A 19,207-nucleotide genomic window follows, 5' to 3' on the forward strand; every position below is an offset into this window, starting at 1 on the left:
CCGTACGTGCCTGCGACCATCATTGCTATCCTGCGCGTTACTAGCCATCGCCCTCCCTGTACATGTCCGCTTAGAACGGAACCTGCTCCTGCCCGGCTCATCGCTTGACCCAGAAAGGGTGCTTAGCCCACCACATGCAGTGTTAATTCCTGCCACCAAGCATCTCCCAGCTGGACAGCCTTCAGTGTGCCGGGCGAGCACGGCGCTGGCATCTCGACAGCCTCAGGTTTCGCACTGCTCCTGCTCTTGTCCCCGTCTTTTGCGGCCTTCGATCGGCCTGCTGGCGAGCTGCGAGTCGCCCCATTACGACGTCATCAGGGACCTCCGTTTTTGCGGCCACTCACAATCCCATGCCGATGCACCTCTCCACCACCGGCCGGCCTTTCGACGACATTACCTTCGTGCACTCGTCGAGGGGGATTACTGAGATGCCATAATGAGCAAATCGAGGAGGGATGTCAATACCGGGGAAACGCCTCTTCCCACCACGTCGCCGACTGCATCGCGACCGCCCCTCCAGCGACTTGCCGCGAGCGACGCATCCTACCAGATCCAACCACCGCAAAAAGGGTTCCGAGACCCGCCTCAGGGCCGCGACCATGACACCACGGATACCGATATGAGCGAAGACGAGGCCGCGCTCGGCCAGGGCGACGCTGGAGCGACGGAAAGGGAGCATGTAGAGATTGAGCCGCAGGGCAGCGCATCACCAGAGGACGCGGAGATTGAGCGGCTGCGCACCCTGCAGCTGAAAGTGCTGCAGCAACAGCAGCGTACGCGCCTGCGGAGTACTCAGAGTACCCAAAGTACCCAAAGTACTGACACTGCCGTGAGCGTTCGTCGAGTATCGCCAATCAAGGAGGAACCCATGTCTACCATGTCGCCAACGCTGGAAGGAGCCTTCAACAGCCCCAGTCCACTGCTGTCAGGCTATACGACGTCGACGGAATCAACCGAATCGGCGAGAACAATTCGGGGAAGTATGCCACCCACACCGGCAGCGCACCAAGCGCTTAGAACGCCCTCGTACCCCTTCCCCACCGTCCCAAACACCCCCAGGTGGGCTTCTGCATTTCACATGCCCTTCACTAACCTCTCGCCTACCGTCTCTGCCATCAACACGAGAGAATACGCAGCGCCAAAGGAGCGAGTTGCCTCAGAGACCAGCACGCCTGCTGCTTCGACGACTCCATTTGCGCCGGGGGAAAGAGCCCATCACAGCTCCGAGGCCGAAGACCCCCGATTTCCGAGTCCCAATCTCTACGATCTGGTATTGCGATTAGGCTCAGAGCCTGGGCTTGCCGCATGGTGGACAACTGTCACCTCAATAATGTGCGACCACTACTCGGCAGAAAGAGCAACTTTGGCCGTGCCCGCGGATTCATCGGATATCGAAAACGTACCGTGGGGCCAGAAGACTAGTTTCACGGCCACGACCGATGATGGCAGTCCGCGCATGGCTATATATCAAGATGCAAGAGTCCAGCAACATCGCAAGGAGCTAACGCAACAGTCACAAGGCTTCCAGTATCCCGAGCAAGAATATACGCCGCGCACTCCTTTGATACCGGAGAGAAGACCCAAACTGTTCTCACATCATTCGTTTGCCGGTCATGAGCGTCAGAAGCAAAACCAACCATCGGACAGTCCGACACCGATGCCGCCCGTGCGACCCCGGGGTCCAATGCGGGCTGTCAGCCATGCACCTCAAGCGGCCATACGAGAACATCCGCTGAGGCAGGTCTCTCAGGCATCGCTTGATGGAACGTCAAGTCACGGGGGACCTACATTTAGCGATCCGGAATTCTCAAGCGTTGGCGAGCCATCGGCACCGACTGCCGTATTCAACGTACTTCGTGCTCTCGACCATGAACCCGATGCCTTGATCGATAACACCGGTGTCAATCGGGTTCTAGAGCGAGGACGCTTGGTCACATTAACCAGAGATTATTCCACATCGTTTTCGACGTCCAAGGAAGACCTTGCTGAGAAAGATAAAAGTGAACAATCCAAAGCATCCGCGACGCAAGCAACTACTACAGGACAGGAAACTCTAAAGGCTACGACTTCACGCGGCCGCAACAATCTTGCAACCAGTGACCCCAGGTTGCAACCTCGCTATGAGGAATACGAGCAGTATCCAAGCTCACCTTGGGCACAGTCACCTGCTCCATCACCGGCCATACAGAACGATGCTGATCAAAATCCATTCTTCACTACGGGACGAGTGGACGAGGAGACGTTCAATCCTTCGCGTTCTCCACAAGATTACACTCAATTCGGCTTGGTAGAGGCCATCGGCGTGGACAAGGCTAGCACCGTTACACACATACCGCTCATACACCCGACACTATCGCAATTGATGAACCCAACAGATATTCCGACTCCTTCTCAGACCCCCTCTCAGTCCCGGAGCCAATCAGAACAGTCGACGCCTGGCGATTCATGGAACAGGGAAGGCTTTGCACGCAAAGCACCTATTGCAATTCTCTCCATTCTGTCCCCTACTGTCCCTTATCCTCGCAACTTGACCAATTCACTGAAGCACCTTGGACCACACCTGGCAACGTCGTTCTCGAACGCTTGGCAGTTCACCAATGCACAGTCTCAGGTTGCCTCCATCAGGCAGCGTCGTATCGCAACCGATGTAGATCTGCCTTCTGATAAAGGAAAATTTGACGATTTGCTTCACCTCGACCTTGAAGACATAACAATGTCTACCGCTGGTAGCGTTACTAGCCCGTCCGACTACTCCGGTCGTTCAAGACATAGTCCTGGTGGGTCCATGTCGGGGACTCCTGGATGGGACGCGTCGTCTTTGGGGTTCTCAAGCAAGCATTCTATAGGTGGTACGCCAGGTCACCTTACAGGTAGTGAGGCTGTTGAAAGTTACTTTGACTCCAAGAAGAAATCGAGTCGGACGCCAATTCAACCAGCTACCTCCGGCCAAGAGCAACCCATTCGTAACTCTGAGAACAGGCGCTCAAAGCGGGTCAGCGTAAACCCAACGATCGAACAAGCAGAAGATGACGTTGTCACGCCACGTAATGAGAAGGCCCAGGACGAGGAAGCGTTGAGTGCGCGCCGCACGCAACCACAGGGGGCCTCGAACCATGGCCACTCTCTCTTACACTCATATGGCGCTGACTTTAGTTCCTCGTTCCAATCGTTACCAGCAGCAACAACGCCAGCCGGACGGCCACCAGTCCTTCCAGGCCGTGTCAGAAGAGGCTCAATCACAGAAACATTTGAAATGCCACCACCATCAGAGAGTTTGCTGCGGACCATTATAGACTCTTTGCCCGTTCAGATATTCACAGCAGCTCCAAGTACCGGTGTAATCAGTTGGGTAAACTCGAAATTCCTAATATACCGGGGTCAAGATTGCCGTCAAGTGCTACAGGATCCTTGGGAAGCCATTCATCCGAATGATCGGGGCCCCTACCTGGAAGACTGGAACAAGTCTCTGCGCACTGGTCAACAACTCCAGAAAAAGGTTCGAATGCAACGTTTCGACAAGTGTTATCGATGGTTCTATGTCCGTGTTGCACCGCTGAAGAACAAGCGGCAACAGATTGTTCATTGGATTGGCACCAACATGGATTTCCACGAACAACATCTTGCCGAGCAGAACTCAGCGCGGCAACAGGAGACTGCTGCCTCAGAGGCAAAGTACAGAGCTTTGGCGAATTCAAGTCCGCAGATCGTTTTCGTCGTCTCAGATCGCAGGGGTCTAACATTCTGCAACTCACAGTGGATAACTTATTCTGGCCAAACGGAGACTCAAGCGCTTGGGAGCGGCTTCTTGGAACAAGTTCATTCGGATGATATCATCAAGTGTAAGCTGCCTGAGCTGAATGAACATGGCGTTGCCAATGTTCCCACCACGTTCCCATCAGAACATGCGCGCCAGGACTCATCTTCTTCGGATGAGTCATCGGAAACCGAGAAGACAGTCACAAGCCCTGGAAGCTCTTCGCCAGATGTCAAAGATCTACCGCAAGCAAAGTTATCCAAATTGGCAAGCGCTGGAATTCTCAGAATCGTAAAGGATGCAGATGGACGCGCCTCTTATTCCACCGAAGTCAGACTGCGCAACAGGGATGGTGATTACAGGTGGCATCTAGTCAGAATATTACTTGAAAAGTCCCTTGCAGAAGACAGCGAGGAGGAGACTTGGTATGGTACCGCTACCGACATCAACGACCATAAGCTGCTAGAGCAGACACTGAAGGAAACCATGGATGCGAAATCCAAATTCTTGAGCAACATGTCCCACGAGATTCGAACTCCACTCAACGGCATATCGGGCATGGTAAACTTCCTCCTCGACAGCACACTCAACGCCGAGCAGTTGGAGCACGTTAATATCATCAAATCAAGTACCGATAGCTTACTGAACCTCATCAACGACATTCTTGATTTGTCCAAGGTTGAAGCCGGCATGATCAAGTTATCGATGGACTGGCTCCACCTGCCATCGCTGATCGAAGAAGTAAACGACTTGAATATGGGGCTGGCTATTGAGAAAGGCCTGGAACTCAACTATTTGGTGGATGAAGGAGTGCCGTCCATGGTCAAAGGTGACAAATTCCGCATTCGGCAGGTTCTTCTCAATGTGGTTGGCAATGCCATCAAATTCACTTCGAGAGGCGAGATCTTTGTTCGCTGTAGGCTCCAGCCGCCGGAGCGCTCTGGACCGCTAAAAAACAACGAAACTATGGTCCGATTCGAGGTGGTTGATACAGGACGAGGATTCACCGAGGCTGAGGCTAAATACCTGTTCAAGCGATTTAGCCAGATTGACGCTAGCAGTACCAGGCAACACGGGGGCACAGGTCTTGGTTTGGCCATTTCGATGCAGTTTGTTGAACTACACGGAGGCAAGATGGACGCTCGAAGCCTGCCCAATAAGGGTTCCACGTTCTTCTTCACCATCAAGTTTGGCCTTCCTACCGCAGACGATTTCCCTAAGCCACTGTTGTCAACCCCTGGAACACCAGGCCTGGAACCCCCGAGTGCAGTTCCCACAATGCTATCGCAAGCGCCGCAGCCATCGCCGTTGCAGAAATTTGTTAATTCACAGGTCCCTGCAAGCACACAGGTCAAACGCATGTCGAGCGTGTCATCCGAACGGAGCGACTCTATAAAATCACCAGTGCCCAGCTTGTCCACCTCGGAGCGTTCACGTGACTCGCCGTCCCTCTCCCTCTCGTCTGGCAGCTCAGATCATTCGTTGACGAGCACGGCACTCACAGGACAATCAAGTGTAAGGTCCGAGAGGTCGTCTGCATCATCATTTCTGCGAGAAACCATTCTACAAAAACCAGAACCACAAATTAACCTGGCCCTTCCCCCAAAACGGCCCGACGGCGACCATGGTACTCCTTTAGATAACTCTTCCGAATCTTTGGAGTCAGAGAAAACTGCTCGTCCCCCGAGTCCGCATCGAAGTCTTTCTCCGCTGGGTAGTGCCCTGCAGCCCCCAATGTACTCAATTCTGGTTGTTTGTCCGCTAGTACATAGCAGAGAGGCTACAATTCGACACATCAAGAACACGCTTCCTCAAGGAATACCTCATCAAGTTACGGGGCAGCCTAGCATCATTGAGGCGCAGAGAATGATTGGCGGGGACAACCCAGTCCTGTTCACCCATGTTGTACTGGTATTGCATGACACTGTCGAGGTTCATGCAATCATGGATCAGATATTTAGTTCCATGATTCATGGCAACACTTCTGTTGTTGTAGTATCCGATCCCTCGCAGAAGAAGGAACTGATAAAAGAAGCTCCAGTCTACGACTATGACCAACTACAAACCGATCGACGACTCCAATTCATCTACCGACCCCTAAAGCCGTCCAAGTTCGCTGTCATTTTTGATCCACAGAAGCAACGCGAGTCCAGTACAGACCGCAACCAAGATAGCGCTCAACAGGTGGTTGTTAGTCAAAAACTGGTATTCGAAGAACTTAAGCGCCGGGTTGGAGGCAAGGGACATAAAGTCTTGCTTGTTGAAGACAACAAGATTAATCAAACAGTGAGAACCTCTCTGTGATATACTGTTATCGATGCTAATAGTCTGCTCAGGTAGTTTTAAAGTTCCTTGCCAGGATTGACCTCGATACAGAGACGGTACTCGATGGTGTTCAATGCACCGATACCGTCTTCTCAAAGCCGCCAGGTTACTACTCCATCATTCTCGTAAGTCGCACATCTATTCGCCTCAAACATGCGCTTATCATCCGTTTAGTGCGATTTGCACATGCCGAACAAAGACGGTTACCAAGCTTGCAAGGAAATACGGCGGTGGGAAAAGAAGCACGGGTACCGCCGCCATCCAATCGTTGCACTTTCCGCAAACGTGCTCGGCGACGTGTACGAAAAATGCGTCGAATCTGGCTTCAACTCCTACGTCACGAAGCCTGTTGAGTTCAAACAGCTCTCCATCGTGATGGCCAAATTCCTAGATCCGGCCGACCCCTCGAAACCCCCCGAACCTATGAAACTAAAATAGAAAGGGTGGTCCTCACCCTGTTACCCCCTACACTACGAACAACAATTTTGTTTTATCTCGCAACTACTTTGCATTAGCGATACGGCGCATGTCGAGGCAGTGCTTATGCTTCTGCGGGAGCGGCGTAATACCCAATGGCGCATGGGATGCGACATCCTAACCCACATGCTACCACAAGTACCTGAAATAGGCATGTTGTGGTATTCTCTTTGCTTTAAATTTTTACGCAATGCTATTCTTATTTCTGGTTTTTATTCCTGGTTTTGCATCTCGGTCGTGTTACGGGAAGTAATGTCTTGGAAAGTAGCAGCTATTCAAAGGCGTACGGCTACTCAAATGTGGCATGGACAGACGGCGTTTTCTTCTATTCTAGTTCGAAGAACGTGCCAAAGGCGGCATTTGTCTCGTTAGGGTGGCAAGAGGAGGAGCACGCTTAACTGCTGGATACACACGGATGTTTCCCGTGGACGACACTGGGGAGGGTACACGTCTACGGACAAGGATGAACATGTATAATAGAGGCGCGCGGATTACGGGCATGGGAAATATTCAGTGTTGGATGTCTTAGCATGGCACTCTTGATGACTTCTCGTGAAGACTTTCATCCAACCATTACTTTTTCGTCGGCCGTTGGTTGACGAATGCCACTCCAAGGAACGATTAGTGTATGTAATTAAGTGAAGCTTTACACATGACGCCTATCACAACATAGAGTGGGAGGGCATGCAAACATGACTATTTTCTGTCGCGGCTTGGTCATCACGCATGCGATTGGTCAAATTCAAGATTCGTCTGACATTCATTACACGCTAATTGGCCAACAGTCCAAGGACATGTTCCTGTCGTCATCGGCCTAAGCTCTTCCCCCATCATCTAAAGTCCGAGCTACCCCACACTTCTTCTTGATCAGCGTGTCTTGAGTGTCTTGCCAAACACCCGCAGGAGTGGACGTCTTTCTGGCTAGAAGCAGAGGAAGAACGCAGAGCTCAGAATGGCATCAGCAACTGGAATACCACCGAATGCTGCTGCGGCGCGTGGACAGAGCGAGGAGGAGCCGCTCTTGGGAAGGAGAGGCGATGCGAGTCAAGCTGAGGGACAGCCGCTGTATCATAACCTGTGGATTGGTATGTTCACACCGATCGGGAACAAAGGACAAGTTGGAGTAAGCCTTGCTAACGAGAGGATAGGTACTGCACCCATTGCCCAAGCGGGCATCTGGATCGTAAGTTCTTCCCTGATAACATTAGAAGTCGGGAGCTATGCTGACTGGCGCAGCTCGCAGCGATAGTATGGGGAGCAATCCTCTCCCAGAAACTCATCTTTTTTTCTGCACATCCCGTAAGTGCACCCCCTTCTTCGTCGTTCTCCCTCCCTTGTTCTGGCCTTGCTAACCACGACATAGCTGCTCAATTCCGTAAGCCATAACACCACCATAGAATACCCCTCTCGGCAGCCGTATCATTGATACATCGTAGGCCGGCTTCCTCCTCGCCATCCAAGCATCCCTCATCCTCCAACCCACCCATACACCTGAACAGAAGCGCGCTGGGACACTCGCACACTTCCTCTTCCATGTCTTCGGCGCCACTGCGCTGACCGCAGGCCTCATAATCATTGAGATTAACAAGGCTGGTCCTGGACATGAACACTTTGCGTCCCCGCACGCTATCCTCGGACTTACCTTCTACATTCTTGTATACATCCAAGCCCTCGTCGGCTTCACGCAGTACTACGTTCCTAGCCTGTACGGAGGCGTAGACAACGCGAAGAGTATATACAAGTACCACCGTGCTTCCGGATACTTTATTGCAACGCTAGGCCTTGCGACGATTTGCGCGGCGAGCTGGACCACATACTCGCTCTACGTGGCGCACATCCAGCACTGGGCCGTTATTGTGGCCAGCGTGCTGGTGATTGTGGGTGTTGTGCCGAGACTGCGGTTGACCAAGTTTGGATTGAAGAAGGAGGAGGGGTCGGTGAGGCTTGAGTAGTTTGATAAGCCTTCGAAGGCGGAGCGAGGGTCACTCGAAGAAAAGAGAGCGAGAAAGGCTGCTGGAATGAAGGTGTCCTGAGATGAACGGTCTTTAATACATGGAACGGTACAAATTAGGGAGGAATGCACACATGGTTAGTTCGTCCTGGTAGGGTTTGGAATATATATATTGCGTATCTTGTCGTTTTCGATTCATCCAACTTGGACTCGGGCAAAGGTAGTCTACTTGGCAGCGTAGGTCATTTGTTGGTTCTCTATAGTCAATGAGTATCAATGACGAGGATGAATACCAAGACGACTAGACCTCATTTTCGGATGCGATGGCTTGTATTTCCCCACATAACCTGCTCGGGTGGCAGGCGACAGTGATTGGTCGCGGTTTCAACGTCAGCTGTGTTGGACCTAGACAAGGCCTGGGCGGGTAACAGATTACAGGCCCGCGACGACGGGATTTGTAAAGCTGCGGCGCATCTCCTACATGCGTCTGCGCACTCACACGATTGTACCTGCATCGCTCAAGTTGGAGCATTTCTTTGACACATCCTCACGCTAACCCCCTGATGCTAGGCCGCTCCTAGAAGCAGGAAACTGGGTCCTTTCTTCTCCCGCCAAGTGGACTAAAACCAATCAGGTGGACGCGGCGGCGACAACATGACTACCTCTGACATTGTCGAAAGCTGGCTCTCTCTCGACACCGCTACAGAACAACAAGGGCCGCTTCGGAGCCCGGGTAATGAGTTTCCTCTTCGGACTCTGCCCTCCCTTCCGTCAGATTCCAGTCTGAGCGATCACTCTGGAGACGAGCTCATCGTCCCTCGCCCGAACGTTGCGAAGCTCATACATCCCCCTACCCCTACCATGACGGATGAGCAGACGGCTGCTCGAAGACGCTCCTCCTCCCTCGCCGGCGCCACATTACCTCCCAAGCAAGACGCACAAAAGCACACCAGACGTCGCTCCGAACACATTGCAGAAGAAGGGGAAGAAGACTTGTCGGATGCAGAGCGCTCGGAATCCGAATCAAGGAGCGACAGCACCGACTTTGAGTTGGACGATATGAGTGCAGACGGCCTCGAGGATGATGAGGAGACGGGGCTCACAAAACGAGACAGGCGGAGAAGAAGACGGAGAAAGAGGCGGAACACACAGCTCGATCAGCGTATAGTGCCCGAGGACACGTACACCAAGGAGGAGAAGAAGCTAGCAGACCAGACCTTGCTCAAGTCTATGCTGGTCAATGGCCTCTTAATAGGGCTATGGTATGACTTCTGGGCCAGCTTCGAACGACAGTGACAGCTAACCGTTTCCAGGTACCTTTTCTCGATATCGATATCCGTGTACAACAAGTGGATGTTCAAGGAAGAGAAGGGCGACGGAGATCCGCAGAACATCTTCCCCTTCCCCCTCTTTACGACATGTCTGCATATGGTTGTCCAGTTTTCGCTCGCTTCACTCGTACTGTTCCTGATACCCTCCTTTCGTCCTCGACACGATTCCCTCAACCCTCACGCACCGGGCGCGCGTGTAGAACCAATAGACCCGAAGAAGCCGCTCATGACGAAGTGGTTCTACTTCTCGAGGATTGGACCATGCGGTGTGGCAACCGGCATGGATATCGGTTTGGGCAATACGAGCTTGAAGTTCATCTCGTTGACCTTTTTTAGTACGTTAGGCTACAAATTTTCTGACAAGAGCTAACGCGAATAGCAATGTGCAAATCCTCCGCTCTTGGATTCGTCCTCATCTTCGCATTTCTCTTCCGCCTAGAACAACCCTCCTGGCGGCTCGTCATCATCATCCTCATCATGACTGTCGGCGTTGTCATGATGGTAGCCGGCGAAGCCGCCTTCCACGCCCTCGGTTTTATCCTCGTCATGGTTTCAGCGTGCTCATCCGGATTTCGCTGGTCTCTTACGCAGATCCTCCTTCTCCGCAACCCCGCCACCGCGAACCCGTTTTCCTCGATTTTCTTCCTTGCACCCGTCATGTTTACCAGCATCTTCATTCTTGCGATACCCGTGGAAGGCTTCTCTGCGCTCAGAGAGGGTCTTTCACACTTATTCGAAACTAAAGGCACGGCTCTTGGCATTGGCATCCTGCTATTCCCCGGCGTTCTGGCCTTCCTCATGACATCCTCCGAGTTCGCTCTGCTGAAGCGAACGAGTGTCGTCACTTTGAGTATTTGCGGCATCTTCAAGGAGGTCGTCACGATTGGTACCGCAAATTTGGTCTTTGACGATCCACTTACGCCGATCAACCTGACTGGACTCGTCGTCACGATTGGAAGCATCGCGGCATACAACTATATGAAGCTTAAGAAGATGCGAGAAGAAGCACGGATGAATGCACACTTGCAAAATACTCAAGAGGAATACGCGCCTGTGAGCACAGCAGATCCAGATCACCGTGACAGGAGAGGGAGCGTTGCCCACGCGCCTGCTAGGGGCGTGGTTAGGAGTAGCTTACAGCTGGCTCCTGGGTTCGTTGGTCCTCCCGCGCTGGATAGCCCGTCGAGGGCAAGCCCAGTGAAGCGGCCGGAAGATGTAGAGTAGCATACACGGGTTCGACATTGTATTTGTCCCGATAGAAGCGTACACACTTTGGATTTCATTGCATCTAACAGCATCATGAGCGTTTCGACATGGCATCTGAATTGGATAAACGCGGGTTTGTTGCCCCAGAGATAGATAGATACCCTTCTTCAGACTGGAAACATATGGCATGCGTGTACCCAAGCAAATAGCTGTGCGTCTTCTAAACCCCCTGGGAACAGACATACAAGATGGTCCCTTTTACGTCATTGTGAATTGGTCACTGTGGAGCCGTGGAGTCCCGCGGCATCCCAAGACTCTTGGCTGGTAGCAATAGTAGGCCACGAGCTCTTGTCAAGCGCACTGCATATGCACAACATGCACATGTCCACTCCGCCTGACATTGTGCCCTTCTCGCATCAGAATCTGTGCTAAACTTGTCCTTTCCCGTATTCGTTCGGCACTAAGCGTGCTTCGCCTCGGCGTGCAACATCGTACCCGTTTCACAAACCGTTGAAACCTCCGAAACTCCGCCGCTCATCTTAGGCAAGCCTCGCCTCACCGTGTCTTAAGTACCACTCCGCCCACGTGCCTGACTCTCCTACCTTTCAAGACCTCACCAGCGCCGTCTTTGGCCGCGACACGACGTCGCTTTCTACGCCGCCATGCGGCTCCTCGCCACACTCCTTGGGCTTCCGCTCGTGCTGTTGCCCTCGGTCGCCGTTGCGCAGACGCTCGACATCCAAGTTACACGGCCCGCCGATTGCACGCGCAAAACGCAGAATGGCGACACCGTATCGATGATGTACAAGGGCACTCTGCAGAGTGATGGCAGCAAGTTCGACTCTAGCTACGACCGTGGCAGGCCATTCAAGTTCACGCTGGGCAAGGGACAGGTCATTACGGGATGGGATGAAGGACTGTTGGACATGTGCATAGGAGAGGCCAGAAAGCTGACAATTCCCCCGAATATGGGATATGGGAATAGCGGGAATGGGGTGATTCCTCCGGGGTCCACGCTGAGTACGTATTGTTGACGACTACTATTTGTAGCATGTGCTAACCATTTGCAGTCTTCGAGACAGAGCTCATGGGCATCGATGGCGTCAAGGCAGAACCCAAACCTGTGCCCGCATCCACACCCGCGCCCGCGAGACCGTCTGTTGCGCAACCGGATCAGACGCACGATGTTGACGAGGCACCTCCTGATATCCCTACATACGTGCCCACATACGTGCCTACATCCGTACCAAACCCCGTACCCACTCCCGTAGCTACTCACGTAGCAACTCTCACATCTTCCCCCGCCATACTTGAATTAGCGACTCCTGCCGCGCCGGCCACTGAGCCTACAAAGTCAGCCATCGCACAAGGAAATCCACTGGACAACGAGGAAAGCAACGGCGAGTGCAACCTGCTTGGAGACTTCGCCCTGATAGTACAGGGCGCTCTTGGGCTGCTGGCAGTATCATCGCTTGCCGTCAAGAGATTGAGGGAGTCCCCGCGAAGACCACTTAAGATCTGGTTCTTCGACGTCTCCAAACAGGTCTTTGGCTCGGTTCTACTGCATCTGGCCAACATCCTCATGTCCATGCTGTCATCTGGTAAATTCGATGTAGCAACGAATTCGACTACTACACCGCAATATCCTGGAACTGATGATCAAGGAGACAAGCCCAATCCGTGCTCGTTCTATCTCCTCAACCTAGCCATTGACGTAAGCTTTACCTTTTATTTTCTCTGCAATAACGTGAACTAACGCACTCAGACCACCATCGGCATTCCAATCCTCGTTCTCCTCCTCAAAGTCCTCCACCGCGCCTTCGCTCTAACCCCCCTCGCCAACCCCCCTGAATCCATCCGCAGCGGCAACTACGGCCAGCCACCTCGCGCAACATGGTGGCTCAAGCAATCCATCATCTACTTCCTCGGTCTCATCGGTATGAAGCTCTGCGTTCTTGCCATCTTCGCTTTCTTGCCATGGATAGCCTGGGTGGGCGACTGGGCACTTCGCTGGACCGAGGGCAATGCTGCAGTGCAGATTGCGTTTGTCATGTTCATCTTCCCGTTGATTATGAATGCATTGCAGTACTGGATCATTGATAATTTCATCAAGGATCCGGGCCACGGTGATGGAGAGGGCAGATATGCGGTTGCTGCTGGCGAGGATAGCGACGACGAGACGGATGATGAGTGGTTGGAGAGGCAGAGGAGGAGGAGAGAAGCAGGCGTCGACGGGGATGGAGATAGTGACATTGAGGCTGCGGCGACAGAGCCACTGAAGGAGGCGAATCCTACAGCGATACCAGTCCGCACGAACAGTGTGAAGGACGGAGAGTACGACCCTGCGACTGATGGTGCGGAAAATAGTCGGGCGAGTAAGGCCAGGAAAGAGTAAGCTGATTGAAATATTTCCTTCGTTAAAGCATTGAGGCGTTGGGGGAGTTTAAGAGCATGTCGTATGTTACAAACAGTAGATTGTAGGAAGCACTACTTGTGCAAGGAATTACATATAGTGTATTACTAGGCATTTTGGTCACACTTCTTCCGCTTTCCTATGACGTGCAGAATATTGTGCATTAACACACCTGCTACTCACGAGTGCTTTGGCATGAAACTTAGGGTAAGCATAAGTGGCTCGACAAGATTTACCAATTTTCATGAACAAGTGTAAAAATACAAAAAGACAACGAGGCCTCACTATGCTTGGGGAACTTCATACATCGGTGCAGGATGAAAAGGCTCAATTGGTATTTGGGACGCCTAGATATCAACATGGCTATGCAAAGATATACACATGGGTTTGCAAAGGGTAACTCAATCACAGCATTGGCTTGATCTCGGCAGCCTCCTTGAAGTCTGCACCCGTCTTTGACCGTACCTCATCAACAGTCACACCATCTGCTAGCTCGATGAGAGTGAGACCTTCTGTGAAATCGACGTCGAACACGCACTATTTTCCCATTAGTCTGGTGCATTTTATGGAGTCAAAGGGGCAAGATTTTACTCACCAATTCTGTAATGATCCTGCTCACGCACGCCTTGCCCGTCAGAGGGAATTCGCACTGCTTGAGGATCTTAGGCCTGCCCTTCTTGTCCGTGTGCTCCATCGTCACCACCACTTTGGTCGCTTGTGGATTCGACACCAAATCCATGGCGCCGCCGAAACCCTTGACCTTGCCGGGCAACATCCAGTTTGCTAGATCGCCTCGCGCGGACACCTGCATGGCACCGAGGATAGTCAGGTTGATTTTTCCAGCGCGGATCATACCAAACGATTCTTCGGAGCCGAAGCATGATGCTCCTGGTAGCAGGGTGACAGTCTCTTTTCCAGCGTTGATGAGGTCCGGGTCTTCCAGGCCTTTCTGGGGGTAAGGGCCTAGACCGAGGATGCCGTTTTCGGACTGCAATTGAACTTCGACACTGGGGTCGACGAATGAGGGGGCAAGCATCGGCATGCCTATTCCGAGATTGGCGTACATGCCATTTTTGAATTCCTTTGCTGCGCGGCGGACGATCCTCTCGCGCTTATTTGCTGCATCGCCTTTGCCCAGCTCGTTCACCGCGTCTTTGGGATCTTTTGCGTTTACCACCTTTTCAATCTTCTTCTCCGCGCTACTCTGAATCACCCTGTCTACGTAGATTCCTGGAACGTGTACGGCGTTGGGTTCGATATCTCCTACTTCGACAATATGCTCTGCCTCTACGATTGTAACCTTTGCGTTCCGCGCCATTGCGCCGTTGAAGTTCTGCGCTGAGAAGCGGAATTGGACGTTCCCCAGGCGATCGGCTTTGTAGGCCTTGACAAAGGCATAGTCGCCCTTGATGCTTTCTTCCATGACATAAGATTTCCCCGCGAAGACTTTGACGTCGCGTGGTGTAGAGTACTGGGCTACTGAGCCGTCTCTATTGTGCTTGAGAGCCAGCTCACCGGTTTGAACGACGGTACCAAATGCTGCGGGTGTGTAGAATGCTGGGATGCCTGCACCGCCTGCTCTACATCTCTCCGCGAGGGTGCCTTGGGGTGTCAGTTCAAGCTCTAGTTCACCAGTAAGGTACATTTGCTCGAGGACTTTGTTCTCTCCCACATAGGACGCGATCATCTTCTTGACCTGCTTGCTCTCTAGCAGTAAACCCAGCCCTCCTCCTACTACACCGGCGTTATTTGATACAGCCGTTAGGCCGGTGATGTTTGGTGTGCTCTTGACTTGGTTGATAAGTGTGTCTGGCACGCCGGAGAGACCGAAGCCGCCGCAGAGGAGGGTGCTGTCGGATGCCATATCACTGATTGCGGCTTCGGCACTAGGGTAGACTTTATTGATTTCATTGCGGCGCAGGGAAGAGGAGAAGCTGCGGGAGAGATTGAGATATGTCTGTTGGTGTTAATTGGGGATCTGCGAGGTCCTTGAACATGCGAAATACCTTGGTGGTGCTCCTCGAGAACGTGCGCGCTGTGCGGAGCGTGGTGGATATCGACGGCATGATGAAGGAAGTAGCTTCAAGAAGCTCAAATGCAGTTTTTAGGGGATTATGCAAACAGCGCCTCAACCACAAGGATACTGGAATATGAAATGACTGCCGTTGAGGAGGGAGGACGAGTGCGCAACCAGCTTTCGTTCACGCATGGCGACGACCTCGGGTTGTTCAAGGTGGGTTGCGTCGGCATCTAGACTCGGAACGCGGAACCGAACCGGCGCGGAATGTGGAGGCAAGGCTAAACTCCACACTTCTATGAGTGATGAACGGCGCGAATCCGTTACTTACCCAATCGTTACTCATTCATATTTCCCAAACTCCGACTTGCATGCCATGCATGGGCCAAACGCATAACGAGTGGCAGTCACTCTAGCAATCATTGCGATCCGCATCATAGAAAGAGTAGTACTTGCCGGCGGTAGTAGTGGCACGCCGTCGACGAGTGCTATTCGCAAAATCCTCCATCACCGACTGCATAAAAGGTCGACATGGTTGTTCCAGATATAGCGATCGTCCATGTGCTCCTTTACAAGACTTAATTCATAGCTTGAATGCCGCAGCCTGAAGATTTGCCATGGACCTACTGCAACGGATATAGAACCTCTTAGGCTCTTGTGTAGGATGTGGCTATTGAGGCGCTGCAAAATATGTGAGCGTATCTTTCTGACTCCTACGTCGCGGGGCGCTCGACTCTTAAGCCTCAGTTTGGTAGTCAGACATGTACCCCATATCGCGGCGCCAAAGCTCTTTTCTACATCTTTTATTAAATCTCTTCCAGAAAAGCGAATCAAAACACTTCGTCGTATTCTCCCTTACGTTCGCAGATATCCAAACAAGTCTTCACACATCCACTTCTACAGTAGCAATCTACTCTGTGGACGTCATGAGTACCATCTCCAACATGCACCTCTTCTTCTTGGTCCTGGCAGCGGTCCCATCCTCTTTCTCTGGGGTAATGATCAAGAATGGTGGTGTAGCATCGGTATCAGCAGCAGTGTCGTTAGCCTCACCAGTTTCCTTAGAATCCGCTTCTACACTCCTAGGCTCTGGGTCCACTTCGACGACGACAGTGACGACGATCGTAACCGCATTCTCTAAACCTCAGGCAGCTACGGTATCTCCTACAGCGTCTTCGGTCATGATTTCTCAAAGCCTGATACAATCTAGTTTCAAATCGAGTAATATTATCAATATGTCGTCCGCGTCACCTACATCAAGTCAGACACAATCATCTGGGTCACCCGAAGATATTGGCTCTCAGTACGGCAATGTTACTGTTCGCAACAACTGCCCTGAGCCACTATATTTGTGGTCCATCGGCGCGTGGAAACTTCAAGGATTTCGGAATACCACGGTCGGTTATGGAGCGAAGGAAGAGGAGGTTATGCACACCATTCCTTCAGGCGAAAAGCATACCGAGCAGTATCGCGTCACCTGTCCCCCGGCAAAGAACGGTACAGAGGGTTACTGCTGGGACCACGATAAGCTGCGTGGCCAAGGCGTCGCGATCAAAATATCCAACAATCAAAGTCTTGCCGGGGACATTTCACAATTCGAGTACGCACTCATTCAAAATCCCTTGGACAACACCACATACCATAAGCTCAACTACGATGTCTCGCTCCTTGATTGCGCCAAAGTCGCAACTTATGCAGGTTTTTATGGATTGGACCTGGCCGATTCAAACCATCGAATCATTACCGATGCGAGTTCGTCCGATCAAGATCATACTTTGAAGGTCGAGAAGTGTCCTGGATACAACACTGGACTTGCCTTGACGTTTCCTTCAGATAAGAGCGGAGAAAGATGTAAGCCAATACATTGCGATGGTAAGAAGAAATGCCAGGTCTATTACTTTGATTGGACGAGGAACGGTGAGCCTAGTATGGCCTGTACTGCCGCATATAAGGGCGATATGGTGTTGGACTTGTGTATCGGTAGCAAGAAGGCAGATGGTAAGTAAATGTGTTACATGGGGCTGATCGTATGAACATTGGCTTGATTGCATGTACTGTATAATTCCTCTTTCCCATGTCAATTTTCCGCCAGTCGGGACCTGGCTGTATTTGATTCCAAGATCCTAAAGTGTATTCCTGAAACCATGTCCCCTTTGCGATCAGTGCCTATTAAAAGTACCAAAAATAGAATAATGAAATGTTAGAGACCATCCTCGAAAGCCTTCTTCGCAATTGCCAAAAGATCCTCGATCTGAGCAGAAGTCGTGTTTTCCAATTGAAAGGACTCAGTATCACGGAGAATATCCTGACGTAGACCCGAAACACTGAACTTCTTCTCGCACATGAGTGATAAACGGAGATTCGCTGGTAAGTGTATGTCAACTACCTGTTGGGCCAGAAATTTAGCCATTGGCAGGACAAATTGCGGATACCGTAGGGGAAGTGATTTGTGTACTAGAGAACCCCGAAAAAGCAGGCTATAGATGTTCGTGAACTTGAAATATTCTGCAGCTTTTAGATGCGTGGTCCCTATATATCGGAATCGAACGATGACCGTCATGTCTGGATTCTGACGGCAGATTGTAGAGAGTAGCGAACGGTCGGCGAGAAAATTGAAGATATCAGCCGGTTTATTGACAGACCTCTCGTACTGAACGATCGCCCTTTTCGACGAGAGTAGGCGTAGCGTTCCATATCGTAGGAAGAACATCAGGAAATGGTCCACGCCTGAAACGATGTTTTTGCTGACAGGGCCGTATATCCGTTCAGCAGCGCGTGATTCACCCTTGAAGATTAGGTCGTTGACCTTGAAAATGATACCCCTGGTCTCAACGTAAAGCTGGTGGCAGACGTGTTGAAGTTGATTGGGATTCTCATCTCCAAGTTTTTCGCCCTCATGATTACACACAAAAAACTTATCCGCTAGGTGGTAGTCCGGTGCCGTGATGAGACCGTAGTTGTGAACCAGAGCATGCTCGTAGATCAAATCCCGCAGTTCACGTGGCAATTCCAAAAGGAGACATCGATCTGTCAGTGGGAAGGAAGGATCAGGTCCAGGTGGCGGAGTTTGTGGTCGTGGGAGACTTAGATTGCCTAAGGGTGGCAACATAGTCAGTTGAATGTCTTGATCATAGAGGAGGAGAACAACGACTTAGGCAGTATACGTATTCAACACATATGCCTCGAGTGACTCGCACAGGGTATTCTGTTTCATATAAAACCGAGACTTGTTCACTGTTTTGTCGCATGTCTACGTACGCTGAGGGTTGAGACACTTCATGGCAATATCTGATCTGGTGGTTTGGACATTGGCCAGGTAGTGTCGATGTGAAACGTGCAATCGTATGTACTGATAATTTGTCTCTGAAATGGAGAGTTAGTTGTTATAGTAGAAGCAGGACAAAGAATTAATGTTAAGCAAGGGAAGGATGTGGGGCTAAGGCGGAAGTGAATAACATAACTCAAACAAAGGAGATTTTACAAGGGAGAAGTGTAAAGCACGCGGGAAACAAGAAAGACCGCCATAATAATAGAATGAGACAAGTACTCAACCATAAAATATGGGAGCGAGAAGCCAAGGCGTATAAAAGATAATCAAGCACAAAATGGGTACGTATGCCTACGATTTTTGTTGAATTCCTAGTTGGAAACTCGTCTCATGAACTTGCCTTCTCATTATATAATCTGATTGCCATCGTGGGCCTCCGCGAGAGTGAAACACCTTCTCTATAGG

The 19,207-nt window shown here is 51.5% G+C and overlaps 7 protein-coding genes across 7 annotated transcripts; 5 read left to right on the forward strand and 2 right to left on the reverse strand.

Moving 5' to 3' along the window:
- The first annotated feature begins 272 nt into the window (after positions 1–272).
- Positions 273–6,533, forward strand: K460DRAFT_77280 (uncharacterized protein). Its single transcript, XM_040938673.1, has 3 exons — positions 273–6,040; positions 6,091–6,204; positions 6,254–6,533. Exons 1-3 carry the CDS (start codon positions 437–439, stop codon positions 6,515–6,517), a joined length of 5,982 nt encoding a protein of 1,993 aa, XP_040791129.1. The 5' UTR covers positions 273–436; the 3' UTR covers positions 6,518–6,533.
- An 834-nt stretch (positions 6,534–7,367) lies between these two features.
- K460DRAFT_364568 (uncharacterized protein) lies at positions 7,368–8,815 on the forward strand. The gene is made up of 5 exons (XM_040933026.1): positions 7,368–7,641; positions 7,705–7,739; positions 7,793–7,855; positions 7,920–7,931; positions 7,993–8,815. Exons 1-5 carry the CDS (start codon positions 7,509–7,511, stop codon positions 8,506–8,508), a joined length of 759 nt encoding a protein of 252 aa, XP_040791130.1. The 5' UTR covers positions 7,368–7,508; the 3' UTR covers positions 8,509–8,815.
- A 139-nt stretch (positions 8,816–8,954) lies between these two features.
- Positions 8,955–11,300, forward strand: K460DRAFT_309040 (TPT-domain-containing protein). The gene is made up of 3 exons (XM_040930119.1): positions 8,955–9,769; positions 9,821–10,173; positions 10,218–11,300. The coding sequence occupies exons 1-3, from the start codon at positions 9,162–9,164 to the stop codon at positions 11,060–11,062; spliced, it is 1,806 nt and encodes a 601-aa protein (XP_040791131.1). The 5' UTR covers positions 8,955–9,161; the 3' UTR covers positions 11,063–11,300.
- Positions 11,301–11,706: 406 nt separating this feature from the next.
- Positions 11,707–13,439, forward strand: K460DRAFT_375415 (FK506-binding protein-like protein 2 precursor; the record flags this gene model as incomplete). The annotated part of the gene is made up of 3 exons (XM_040934767.1): positions 11,707–12,064; positions 12,115–12,758; positions 12,810–13,439. The coding sequence occupies 3 exons, from the start codon at positions 11,707–11,709 to the stop codon at positions 13,437–13,439; spliced, it is 1,632 nt and encodes a 543-aa protein (XP_040791132.1).
- A 423-nt stretch (positions 13,440–13,862) lies between these two features.
- Positions 13,863–15,523, reverse strand: K460DRAFT_403853 (3-oxoacid CoA-transferase; the record flags this gene model as incomplete). The annotated part of the gene is made up of 3 exons (XM_040936668.1): positions 13,863–13,994; positions 14,053–15,414; positions 15,464–15,523. The coding sequence occupies 3 exons, from the start codon at positions 15,521–15,523 to the stop codon at positions 13,863–13,865; spliced, it is 1,554 nt and encodes a 517-aa protein (XP_040791133.1).
- An 877-nt stretch (positions 15,524–16,400) lies between these two features.
- K460DRAFT_334845 (uncharacterized protein) lies at positions 16,401–17,709 on the forward strand (the record flags this gene model as incomplete). Its single annotated transcript, XM_040930927.1, has 2 exons — positions 16,401–16,567; positions 16,736–17,709. 2 exons carry the CDS (start codon positions 16,401–16,403, stop codon positions 17,478–17,480), a joined length of 912 nt encoding a protein of 303 aa, XP_040791134.1. The 3' UTR covers positions 17,481–17,709.
- Positions 17,675–18,583, reverse strand: K460DRAFT_403855 (uncharacterized protein; the record flags this gene model as incomplete). The annotated part of the gene is made up of 1 exon (XM_040936669.1): positions 17,675–18,583. One exon carries the CDS (start codon positions 18,581–18,583, stop codon positions 17,675–17,677), a length of 909 nt encoding a protein of 302 aa, XP_040791135.1.
- Between the last annotated feature and the right edge of the window lie 624 nt (positions 18,584–19,207).

This window comes from Cucurbitaria berberidis, assembly GCF_010015615.1.
Source record: "Cucurbitaria berberidis CBS 394.84 unplaced genomic scaffold K460scaffold_2, whole genome shotgun sequence".
NCBI classification, from domain to species: domain Eukaryota; kingdom Fungi; phylum Ascomycota; class Dothideomycetes; order Pleosporales; family Cucurbitariaceae; genus Cucurbitaria; species Cucurbitaria berberidis.